Source organism: Drosophila ananassae, chromosome 2L (genome assembly GCF_017639315.1).
Source record: "Drosophila ananassae strain 14024-0371.13 chromosome 2L, ASM1763931v2, whole genome shotgun sequence".
Taxonomy (NCBI): Eukaryota; Metazoa; Arthropoda; class Insecta; order Diptera; family Drosophilidae; genus Drosophila; species Drosophila ananassae.
Window position 1 is genome coordinate 12561612 of NC_057927.1, and position 13345 is coordinate 12574956.

The 13345-nt window shown below is 40.8% G+C and overlaps 1 protein-coding gene across 2 annotated transcripts; it reads left to right on the forward strand.

Annotated features, from left to right (window-relative positions):
• The first annotated feature begins 325 nt into the window (after nt 1–325).
• On the forward strand, nt 326–11714 carry LOC6501053. Of its 2 annotated transcripts, none has more exons than XM_014911387.3 (5): nt 326–504; nt 3430–3749; nt 4984–5073; nt 8300–8471; nt 10443–11714. In XM_014911387.3, the coding sequence occupies exons 2-5, from the start codon at nt 3435–3437 to the stop codon at nt 11669–11671; spliced, it is 1806 nt and encodes a 601-aa protein (XP_014766873.1). In that variant the 5' UTR covers nt 326–504; nt 3430–3434; the 3' UTR covers nt 11672–11714. The 2 variants fall into 2 exon arrangements, with proteins under 2 accessions (XP_014766873.1, XP_032312290.1); XM_032456399.2 differs by lacking the exon at nt 326–504 and adding an exon at nt 1289–1359.
• Nucleotides 11715–13345: the final 1631 nt, after the last annotated feature.

Here is a 13345-nt window from a genome sequence, read left to right on the forward strand (position 1 = left end):
GAAATTATATTCATTTGTATTTTACCTTAACATTATATTGGTTTCATAGATATTTTATATTTATGGGCCAAAAATTAATCATTACTGAAATATTTGCGTAAAATATTATATTAATACTTTAAAGTCCTTCAAGATTTATGAAAAGATTAAGATACTAAGATGTTATTAATTTTAAAACAAGAATTTGTATTGGCCTTTCAAAAAACTGTTTAAAAGCTCCGCCTCTCAGACTCAAAGCTCTGGCAACAGGCGGCGCTGCTGTACCGCTCAAAGCCCGGTTTAGGCCAAGTCTGGTGGTCAGCTGTGCAGAAAACGCTTGTCAGTTTCTAACCAGCTCGCAACCAGTGCGCAAGCGCCGCAAGTTCCGCCAGCAGACGCGAAGTGCGAAGTGCCGGCGCCAAGATTAACCATCGAAATTAAGCCATTTGGCTTGGCTAACGCGAGAAGAGCCGCCAAGCGGAGCAAAGAGTTGTGAAAATTGATTTCCCAGCGAGCCCAAAAACGGTGTGTAATTATTAACAAAGCGTACGAGGAACCTTGGTGTAAACAATATGATTCTCTAATGGGCCAAATGACCTTACGATTACCCAAAAAGCCCTGCTGGGCCTGGCCCGAGTTCAGTTTCTTAATGTTGGCTTAGGTCAAGGCAGCTACCGACTTAGATCTCCCTTTCAAAAAATAATAATAACACATTAAAACGCGGAAGTGTAACGCACAATTATAAACGCATTTCGCATAATTAAAGCCGTAAAACAAGTTTGCTTCTATTTGAGTTTTAATTTCCTACTTGCAAATTGCAAAGCAAACAAACGGGTCTAAATTCAATTAGAAACGCGCCGAGATCGGCGCATAAATCATACGCATGCGCAATGCTTGCGCAAAAATTTTGTGAAATTGTGTGTGCGAAATCCAAAATAAACGAGAGGCGAAAATCCACAAAAATTGTCTGTAACAACGACTCTCGTCCAATTGGGAATTTACACGGCAACATCAGCTCCCAGGCTGCTAATTGTAGGGGCTATAAGAGAGGGAGACAGAGATGCAGCAACGTCAATGGCGCATGCGCAACAGTTTTGCCGCTTTGGGGTTTCTGGGTCTCTGTCTCTGGGCCTGGCTTTGCTGTTTCGCTTGCGGTTTCTTTCGTACGATCGTGCAATTGTGACGCAATTTTCGTGCGAGTTTGTTTTAGTTTCGCTCCGCCAGCGCTAGTACACTGAAAATGAAATCGAAAGCCCCAAAAGCCAGTGCAGCGAGCAATGCAATGCTAGCAGCACTTCCAGTTAGTTGCAATTCACACGCGCCTGTGCTCAGTTCGCTTCCGATCAAAGAAAAACAACAATATTTAAAGGAAACTCTACGGTATTAATGTGGCAATTAATTAATCGAGTTAGGTCTGCATTGGAGCGTTACCAGAGCCATTGTTTCGCAATTATTTCGTCCAGTGCCGTGCTTCATTGACTTTGGCCCAATACAATTATAATCTTTGTGTTCTGACCATATCGGTGGCTATGTGGCTTTATCTTCATTCGGTTTATGTGGGCGCAGCAATATAAAAATAATTAAATCTGACTTTTTATTGAAAAAGTAAAAATGTAATGAAAACAAACATAATTCAATGGTGGCCAGACGCGTATCAATCGCTTTTAATTGCTGCCGCAGCCCGAGTTCAATTTATTGTTTAATAATTTATTTACTTTTGCTGTGCCCACTTCACTTCGTCGACGTCATAGCAACTTCATGGTCAATGTCAGTAAGAAGTGTAGTGGAGTGGAGTGATCTGAACAAGTTTGCCGCACTTGTATCTGTATCTCAGTACCTGTATCCGCGTGCGTAGACAGAGGAAACGATAAATACTCAATCTGTTTGCCAAGTAGAATGGTTGAGTCTAGGAAACATATTCAATTTCACGTTGAGAATCTTCTGAACCGACAGATTCTGACGCAATTTATTTCGACTTCGATTGGTTCTGACACTAGCAATGACTAAGCCAAAGAATTCAGTTCCTTTAACATTTGGCACTGTCTCTGGGCTATACTGTACATATTTGCCATATAGCACTCTATTCCCAACGATTGCGAGTTCCGGCTTGGGGGCTTAATTGATTTTTCGCTTGGCGTTCAAACTTTTCAAAGAAATCCTTTTGGTTTTTTTGCAAAACAAACTTTTGATTTATGTGCGCAAATTTTACGCTCGGCGAACGTGGCGTATGCGTAATTACGACCACTTGGCACAAAAGTTTCGAGGGCTCGAGCGCTTGCTAATTAATTGGGCTTCGACGCAGCTGCCGAAAGGTGAAAGAATAGCCCACAGAAAGGTGCAAATGAGTCAAGTGGCAAAATCTGAGCTGGCAACCCCACTCGCTCCCATCTACACGCATAATGTATGCGAGTGTGTGTACGTGATGGGCATGCCGAGCGAAGTCAAGAAAGGACACGCCCCCTTCGGCAAACGAAATAAAACAGTTTGGCACCATTTTTCAAAGCCGAATACACGCATGGAGCTCTGTGTGTGTATTTTGGCCAGGTAATTAGATGTGGATGGGGGCGTCGGCCACATGGGGTGTGAGTTATCTGCCAGACGCCTCAAGTGTTGAAAATGGGCCAAATTTATGTTGGCCAGCTTAACTTGAGTGTGTGCCTTCGGTCCAGGCATAAATTCCATGAAATGCCAACAACGTGCGACCTTGAAAATGTCTGGTGACTGGGCCAGATTTAATTCACTACATCTCAGGAAAAACAGTTAAATAGTTTGTACTTACTTTAAGAAAAAAAATCATTTTCAACCAACTATAACTATATTAATAGATTTTTACTACAGAATTTATAAAACGATTCTTCAGTATATTCGTTGAGGCTTTACGATGACTATGCCACTATTATACACGGCGAAGGAAATATCAATGCCAATATTTATCAGATTCTTGAGCGAGACATCTTAAACGATTTGTAGATCGATTCTCCATCATTCTGCATCAAAATCTAGGAACAAAAATTTTTTTTTAGATTTTTCATCAAATTTTCTGGATGGTCCAATATGGCCCCCAGCGATGACTATATCTTGGCCAATTTCCACCCGATTCTTGAGCGGCATACCTTAATCGATTTGTAGATCAATTCTCTACCATTCTGTATCAAAATCTAGGAACAACTTTTTTTTTAGAATTTTCATCAACTTTCTGGGGGGTCATTAATTGAGAAAATGCATGGAAGGGCAATATGGCCCCCAGCGATGGCTATATCTTGGCAATTTCCATCCGATTCTTAAGCGGAATACCTCAATCGATTCGTAGATCGATTCTCCATGATTCTGCATCAAAATCGAAGAACGAAATATTGTTTAGATTTTTCATCAAATTTTCTGGGGGTTACCCTTCAACCGTTGTAGTAATAGGGAATTACAAAATTAATTCTATATTTGTTTAATTTCTAGCTAATATGCTTCAACTATGCACCATCTATGCCTGTGCCAACGGCACACTTGGCTTGAACTTGAGTCGTGCCCCCTGGGACCCGTACCCGTGGGTCAGCGGGGTGCAGGACAAGTCAAGTGCGGAGCGAGGAGGTGTTCGATTGGGTGATACGCTCCTGGAACTGAATGGAGCCGATGTTCTGGGTCTGAGGATCAGCGAGCTGGCCAGCCGGCTTCAGGAGCACTGGCAGAGCGGGGCGGAGCACGTGACAATGACAATGTGGCGACAACAGGCGACCAATTCCCTAAACGAGGATTCAGCGGAGGCAGCACATGCTGTGGTAAGTACTTCAGGTATTGGTTGCTCTGGGGACGGTGCATAATTGACGGTTTGCTCAGAGTACTTGCCACTGATTTGGTGGCGGTTAAATGGGGCATTGTCATACACAAGAGCATGCAAGAGCAGTTGTGGCTGCTCGTGATGCCGTTGTTCATGTGCCACTGAGCGTTACATAATGTTGATTGGCTTAATGACTGCCGATGTGGCCCAGTAATTAGACGCTGCAGCTTGGTCCACTTGCTTTGTGGGCTTACATGCAGCAATTGCAGTTTCTTAGTCACTACCAAGGTTGATGGTCATACAAAAAATGAAAGCCCTGCCAATTACGATTTTGCATCATGCTTAATCATTAGTCGGCCATAAAAGCATATGTGTGGATTCTAAGTTATTGTTTAGTAAATTGATAGTTGTTTAATTTTTACAGTATTTGGCAATAAAGTTAGCACATAAAGCATATAAAGTTTGCAACTAATTCAATGAATATTAGCTTGTCGTTAAAGTAAAAATAAATAAATAATGATCTACATCTATTCAATCTTCGAGAAAATAATTACATTAAGAATCAGGTAAAATATCCACAAAAGCAAGGTGTTTGGCAATGTACAGAATTTCACCTTAACACCGTCAGTTGTTTGTCTAGCGACCAAGAAGGTGTTTATTTTATTAAATGAAATTGAATCAAAATAAGGTAATTTCATCGCTCGCACTTTGCATTTACATTATTGCAATTAAATTGACGCAAAAGTCTTCAGAAATTCTGACGAACACCTGGCTTGCAGGAAATGTTCAATCAATGCTGTAGGCAATGCATCAACACTAGAATAAACATCGGCTGGTGGGTTTGTTAGTGAATCTTCATTTGAATCGGAATCTGTAACTTTGACCATTTAAACAGATTATATTTGCAACCCAACTCGGTCGGCGTCTTCCGAATGCAGGCGCTCTTTGATCGGAAGTCGCAACACGTCATTGTTCGATTTGATAATCGAATGCAAATTGAATGAAAATCGGCTTAAATAGGGAGCTTTTCATATGAACTATTGCGTCAATTATTTACATTCAATTATACCTGTTCCGCCGAATGTTTGTAACTCAAAACTTTAAATATGATTAAGTGCAGGTGTCAGACGCGATTGATTCAATTTTACAGAAGTGTGTCTCGTGTAACCTTCAAGCGAAAATAAAAAGCTTAAATTAACCAATATTTTCCATTCATTTCCTCTTTGTATTTGCAGCAGCATGGAATTAATCAACAATCGCTACAAAAGTTTGCAACATGCCTGCAACATATTTCCCAATTACTGGAGTGTCCTGTGTGCCTTGAGGTAAGTTGGTCGATGCGGGAGGGTGGATACAGTAGAGTGGTTGAGTGGGGATGCTGGGCCTTAAGGGAAACCTACAGTCAGCCGCCTGCATGTGCATTGCATATCGATGAGGCTGGCTGGGGATGGCTTTAGTTTTAGTTCGTCATTATCTAACTCAGCTGGGCTCGAACTCGCCAGAAACTTGACTCACCAGTTGCCGCTTGTTTGCCTTTGTGAGCAGCAGTTGGCCGGTTCTGCTTCAACACGGCTAAAAATATTCTAAAGAGCTTAAAAAAACTTGAATTTATCAAATAATTACATTACATTATATATTAAAGTTTTTTGAACTCAACACTCAATATTATTTATTTTCAATTTCTTAATATATTATTTTGAAAATTGTATTCCAAAGTTTCTACAGTTTCAGTGGAATTTCTAGTCGCAGTGTCATTCTCCTCTTCCGGGTTTGCGTTGATTTTGCAGCGCAAGTTTGTTGCTAATCACTTGACTGTATATAAAGTTTGCAACTTCGGGGCTGCCAGTGATTGCGTGCCCCTTGCCCCAACTGCCCTACTATCCGGCTGCCCTCGATTTTTATTTCCTCCCAGGTATGGCAGGCTTGTTGACTCAATTACTCAAACGACGCACATGGCCAAATCTGCCTTTCGGACCCATGTTGCCGGTTAATAGCCGTCGGTTATGTAGCTGGGCCAAGTTTTCATTTTTTTTTGTCAGCTTTGATGCTTGCTGACTTTATTTTGTCCTATATTCGATGGCAGGGTTTTTGATAAATGTTTGCCCTGGCATGTGATTTGATTAGTTTTGTAAAATATATGTATAACGGGCAATGTGATTGATTATGTCGTTTAAAAATCAAATATTGACGATTAGTATGTGCAAGTGTCGTTGTTTCAGCGGCGGAAGTCAGGCTGAATAATCGTGTCAATCGCCTGCGGGCCCGGCTTCTGTTTTTTCTACATATTTGTCCGTGTGTCTGGCAGTGCCAAGCTCATGGAGCATTTAAATTAAAGCTGGTGGCGAGGGCCGGGCTTTAAATTTATTTATACTCGGCTTGTCAGCAAAATCATAAATTTAATTAATTAGACAAGATAAACAGGGAGCTGACGGTGGACGGTGAGCTAGCCGGTCGGTCACTCGGTCACCCACTCTGGCCATTTAAAATGTAAAGTTATTTTCAAATGAAATTCTCGCCTGCAGTGCTGGAGTGTCAGTGTGTAACCATAAATTAAGCATGTGCAGGCCACCCGGAGAAGCAGTAAAAGCAAAAGCTCTAGGACCAGCACAAGCAACGACATTGCTGGTAGATAGCCTGGTGGGAGTCATGCTGCAACGCCTTCCACAGACCAGCTTGAACCTCACTTGCAGCTGCACTGAATAATTTGTTTATTAACCCAAAATCAGTTTATGCCGGATACTCTCGCTCACTCCCGTTCCGGGTGTCCCGTCTCTCTCTGCCCTGCGGCTTAGTTGCCGGAGAGTCCTTCAGTTTTGGGCATTATTACTGAGGCACGAAGCTGGCATTATATTGTATTATGAGCATATCCTGAATGCTTTTCCATCTCTTTCGTTATGCATGCAAGGATGCATGTGTGTTTGAGTGTGCATGGGTGTTTGCGGGTATTTATGTATGCAAACACGAACACAAGTCCATTAAGTTATTAAGGGATTTTGTTTTGCTAGATTTCCAATAGATGTGCATTCTCGATTCCCTTCAATGCTAATCGCCTGCATTAGTCTCCGGCTCTCCGCTCGCCTGGATGAGGATTTGCCACAGCCTGGGATTGTTTGGCACTAAATCGGGCTTGAAATAGTTTTTGTTTCATTTAAATATGAATAAATTTACGGGCCATTTAATTTTCATAAATCAAATAAACAAACAATGACGTGGACGTTTCGTCTAATCTTTGGTTTGATCTTTGATGGAAATATTATTAATGTATTTTGGTAGATTACTATCGGCTACTGTGGTCTCAGTATTAATCCAAACAATTTCTTTAATTCGAATTGAAGAGACATTTTCCAATATGCCGAAAAGCATGCAACAATTTATAGCCTGACGTACGATAGTTTCAGCCAGGGAGCTTGGGAAAATGGCGTGGGACGGTTCGGTTCGGTCATTTCCGCTTCCACTTCAACCATTTTGTTTACGCTCAGCTGCATTTAATTGATTTCAATCACTAATTGGAGTCTTTGTTTATGCATGCAAGGGTATTAAAATTAAAAGCATTTGCTCGTGCCATCTAAGCCAATTAGAAACAATAAAAGACGAAGAGCCTTAAAAGTATTTGCCACATGCGTACATTTCATAAATATCTTATTGTTTTTCATGCATCACGCCCCAAACCTGCCCGTTTATCTCATTTTAAAAGATTTTGTAGCTCAAGCACGAGTTTGAGCTTTTTTACTCGCTCCGATTGCAATCAAATAGTATTACATTTGTAATACTTCAATTGAATTTTTAAAAAATCATAGCAAAAAGTTCGGGAGCTGAACGGGAGAAATTGTTTCTTTATTTTGGTCGTAGAAAATTTATGTTTGTCTGCATATTTACAACAGTTTTTGCCCATTGAGAGTGGAGGTAGAAAAAGCATCATCCCAATTTCAATACATATTCCTCAGTCTGCTCCGTCAGTCTATCCGATTGCCAGTGTTATTCGTGTTCACATTTTGTATTTTACATACACTTTGTGTTTTATTTTTGCGTTTTGTTCTGATTTCCTCTGTTTTTTGGGTTTTTGTAAGCGGGCAGTCAGCTTCAAATGCGCAAAAGTATTTTGCTGCGCATCAAATACAGTTATATTATTTTAAATCCGCTTGCAATATTTTCAATTTGATTTTCAATATAAATGGAAAGCTTCCTGTGCTCCCAATATAAGACATTTTGCATGTAAATTCTATAGCAGTCCATGACAGCGACGGAAAGACGCACGGAGAATAGATGTTTTTCGGCTCCAGGTTCGGGGATTGCCACTGAATTTTTTGAGGAAAACAAAGACAATCCAAATGTGAGGAATAATCAAATTTATTTGATGCTTGAGAATTACCTATGAGCATCACAAAGACCAAAAATGATTTTTGTTTAAATCCAATTCCAATAATAATGAAGCAATCAGATCTTGTTTTCTATACACTTTGGATCCCATTATTTACTGTAATGTTGCTCCCAGTGAATAATTACACATTTTAATTGTTATTTTCTTGCAATTCTCGGTTTTATGAAAAACAGGTCATCAAACCACCTGGTTGGCAGTGCTGCAACGGACACGTGCTCTGCAATAATTGTCGCAGTCGTTCAGTAAAGTGTCCCGTTTGCCGGGTTCCTTTGGGACCGCGAGGTCGCTGTCTACTCTCAGATAAATTATTCACCCTGCTGGCCGAGAGCTTTCCCTGCGATGGCGGTAAGTGTAGCTTTTAAATAAATTTATATAAATATTTTTATTTATCTTTAAGCATAGAAGGAAACTTTTTTAAATTGAAACGCAATACTCTACTCTGCCAACACAACAGCATTCGCCCAAAAATATACTCAGTTTTCTTGGCATTGTTGAAGCAGGCTAAAAATAAGTAATACCTACGCCCTGCTGATATGTATCTCCTGCTCTTGGCAACATCCTGGACTAAGGCGTCATTTATTTTGGCCAAAATGTTTCCAGCTTCAGCAGCAAGTGTCAATGTTTCACTTAAATCTCAACCGAAAGGCGGCGCAAATGAAAGAAAGATTCGTTAAGACGCGGAAAAGGAAAACGAAGCCGGGTCAAGAGTGCTTGAAATTGAGCGCAATGGCTCATCTTCTCCTGTTGTTCTTTTTATGGCATAATTATGTAACATAAATTGCTAAAGTTTTTCGCGCTCTATGATGTTGCTGTTGCCATCTTGCTGGCATTGCGTTACATATTGTTGTAGCTGCCGCTGCCGGTGTTGCTTTTGCTGTTCTTTGCTTCTTTCGTTTAAAGTTTAGCCGCCCTTGTTGCCATTTTCAATCTGTGTCCGCCAACTTAACTTCGAGTGAAGTTTACAGCGTAGGTAACAAGCAGCAACAGAATGTTCTGCCGTTGTCTGCATTTGCTTTTGCTTGGCCTTGTTTTCATTTTTTTTTTTATCATTTTCTGCCTTTTTTTCGAGATTTTTCTTGGCCATGTTTGCTTTTTTTTTTCTTAGCTTATTCTGTGCTTAGTACATTTTTATTGCTTCTACATTAAGTGTGCATTCTTTATGTTTCGCCAAGATTTTTCTAACTGGCTCTCATATTTATATGTATAGAGTATATGTATCCGGAAGGTTCGAGGAAATTTATTTACTTTTTATACCCTTGCAGAGGGTATTATAATTTTGGTCAAAAGTGTGCAACGCAGTGAAGGAGACATCTCCGACCCTATAAAGTATATATATTCTTGATCAGGATCACCTCCTGAGTCGATATGAGCATGTCCGTCTGTCCGTCTGTCCGTTTCTACGCAAACTAGTCTCTCAGTTTTAAAGCTATCGAGTTGAAACTTTGCACACACCCTTCTTTCCTTTGCAGTATATAAGTCGGAACGGCCGGGATCGGTCGACTATATCCTATAGCTGCCATATAACTGATTGATCGGAAATGCCATAACTTTGGTGTTTTTTAAGTTAGAGGGTTGGGACTTTCCACACATGTTATATTTGACCAAAAAATTTTGTGTGCAAAATTTCATAAGGATCGGCCGACTATATCCTATAGCTGTCATAGAACGATCGAAATTGGCATAACTTTGGTGTTTTTTAAGTTAGAAAGATGGGATTTGGTACAGATTACTCTTTTGGCAAAATAATTCGATATGCCAAATTTCATAAGGATCGGCCAACTATATACGATCCGCTACATATCTAATAATATAAGATGCGTGGCGCCACCTAGCGGACTGCGACTGAACTGCAAGGGTATATAAACTTCGGCTCCGCTCGAAGTTAGCTTTCCTTTCTTGTTTCTATTTTCATTTGCTACTTAAACTTTTTGCTAGTTTCTTTTCAAGAGGTTAGTGGGGGTCTTATTGGGGGAAACCCTAACGAGCTCAAATGGACAATTCTTACTCGAGGCAAACTTGTGGAATTCTAGCCATCAACATTTATGTGTTACAATAAATAGTGACGGGAAGTAGTTGGTAATATTAAGACATTTATTTGCTTTAAATTGCTTTAAAGATAATTAATTACAATATATATTATGTGGATAACTCTAGTGAGTATATTTAAAATAAATTACAAAATAAATAACAAAAAAGCCATCTAAAAAACCTTGAGGACTCAAGATATCTTTACAGAATTTAATAAATTAAAATTTTTGTATTTATCCTTTGCTTTGGCATTCTCATCATTGCTGATGTTTTCTTGGCTCTTTTCAGGGAAAACCAACAAGGTGACCACATCCCAGGGCCATGGCAAACTGAGCAGCGTCAACAAGTGCACAAATGAATATCATAATCAACCAAAAATGGCGCTGGACAAGTCAAATTCGGGCCAAAAGAAATGCGGCAAGCAAATCTCCAGGCAACAGCAATTGCAATTGCAGGGAAATGGCCAAACCGCTCGAATTCCAGGTGCTGTCACCGAAAATGGCAACAACCAGAGCGAAAGGAGGAAAGGTCAGAAGGCGGCACTGTTGATAAAAGTGCAGCACCAGTACCAGGAGACCTCACGAGATGAGCTGGAGGCGGAGGAAGAGGAAGAGGAGTCGCTGGAAGAGAGCAACAATATGCTCGTTAAACCAAAGTTAAAGTTGAGCAAGAAAAGTTGGCGGATTACAGGGCAAGATCAAGACGGATTGCGCTGCAATGAAGTTGCCACCATAAATAATGGACACCAGACGACGACGACGATGTCTGTGGGTGAGCAGGTGAACCAAAACCAGTACCAGGAGCTGCGCGACTTCGGGTCTCAAAATTATCATTGCCCTACTGGGAAATCATGCAGCTACCAGCAGAAACTGGCCAACAAATTGTCAACAGTCGGGCAGAAGGCCACCACCGCAGAAGCAGTAGCAGCAGCAGCTCGGGGTGCCAAAAGTGCAGATGGCGCTTTATCAGCAGGGAGCCATAAACAGGCGCCGGCATCCGGCGTAAATCAGGATGCAGCGGATGGTGTGGATGCTGCGGATGCCGCGGGGTCGGGCGTGTCATCAATAAACTGGCAGCACAGGGAGTGGCAGCTACTGAGCCATCTCAGTGCCGAGCACCGCCTGGCGGTGGTCCACTTCTATGGCACGTTCGGTCAGCGGCTGAACGTGCAACCTCAACAAATGGGCGTGGCATGCCTCAGGCTGAGCGAGGAGCCACTTTCCAAGGACCTCGTGGAAGTGCACGCATTTTTCTTGGCTGTCATAGAGATCGGCGGTGATGAGGTGGCGCTCTTTCTGTGGCACCTGGACAGGCCAGGTCAGAACCAGAAGCCACTTTTCGAGACTGTCATCGAGACAGAATGCGGAGGCGTCAAGTGGTTCGGACCCGTACAGTCGCTCCGGCGCAGTTGGCCGGAAATAAAGGAATCCGGCGAGTTCCTCAGGTGGCGAAATGTGGGTCTAAGCCTTAGCACTGCCTTGAATGTGACAGTAAAGAGTAGATTGCCACTTTCTTAATTATGACTAATTATTTTTTATTAAAAATAACGCGAATGATTAACTGTGAATAATATCAAATCCCTTAGGAAAATTGGCAAACAAAATTATCTCAATCATTTGGAACTGATTTTGTTAAAAGTTGTTTTTGTCACCCTCGCCTAAAGACTGGCTCCAAAGTATTGTACTAATTAATTTCTAGGTTCTAATTAGTTTTAAAGATTCATGTTCATTTTAGTTTTAAGTGATTGCCTGGCTCTGCGAACAGAGCAAACCAAAAGTGATTAAAAACCAGATCAATAAAAACGTTTAAATAAAAAGTGAAATTGGAATCAACTGATAGTAGCTGTATGCTTTGTAAATTATTTTTTTATTTTTTATGGCTGGCCAATTCGTCCTCTGAATTTGTTCAAAAAAAGCAAAACATAATTTGGAAATGTGTTTAATTTGCAATATTTTTAATTAATAAAAACATTTAGAAAAGTGCTGTTCTGGCAGTTTGAAAGTCGTGCCGCCAGAACATCAACAGTTTTAATATCCGGATATTATGCCACCGTAATACCCTTGAATTGAAATAGCCCGACCGTTATGACACTTTCCATTGTTCCTGGTCATGTATTCTTTTGGAGGAGTATCTCCCAGTTTCAAGGATCAAAAGGTGATATGCTGCGGAGTTGAAAAATAATTTTATTATTTGCGCGGCCTCCGCATCAGCATGACCCTGCATCGCGGGTAACTAGTGGTTGTCTGTTGACTGCCTCCTGATAATTGACTTGCATGCAAATTAATGTTTTTTACCTCTCGGCCTGCGTGGGGGCGTAAATTGCTGGCTTGTCGGACAAACAGCAAACACAGCCGGTGCTGGAGTCCGTCATTTTCATCAACGCCCTGCCATGCATAAATCTCGCCGCCATCGATGTTTACTATATTTAAGAAAAAAATTCCCATTTGATGAAACAAAAATCACTGCACTGTAACAACAAATGAATGCACGAGTGTGTGTCTGTATCAAATAAATATAGCAACATTTATGTCAGCATTTTTATTACGTTTTTTCGTCCATTTTTTTTTGGTTTTGTGCCATTTTGCAATTGTAGCCTTTCCACACTATCGCCTGTTTGTTTTTGATGAGCCATTGCCATCGCCTCCTTATGTCCGTGGTACAATAGAAAAAGTATTCATAAAATAATTTAAGTATTTTCAACGCCATTTTTTTTGTCAACCCAGGATACCGACACGAAATGTCCGCTGGTGACGATGTTGATAATGGGACGGGGTGATGATCTGGCTGCCTCTGCAGTATTAAAACAAAGAGGGGTGGGGGCCATAGGTGTCCATCAGGTAAATTAAAAAAGATCCCGTAGAGCAATTTAATTACAGCCCTGGTCGATGGAAAAACATATAATGAGACACTCAAAATGCAAATTACCGGACAGAAGTGTACAAGACGAGCGCTTTCTTTTGTTTGGATTAGACTTTTCTTATAAGGAAATGGATGCCCATATTACCTGTCTTTACGCCAGGCTAGGGCTAGGTCAGTAATCATACAGAACTCTCTCCATTAAATTTCTCTTCTTACCACGAAAGCCAAACAACTCGGTGATTCGGTAACTAATAATAGACATGCCACCTACTTGATTATCAATATATGTATGATATATATTATGATTGTATTTTATTTATCAGCTAATTGGC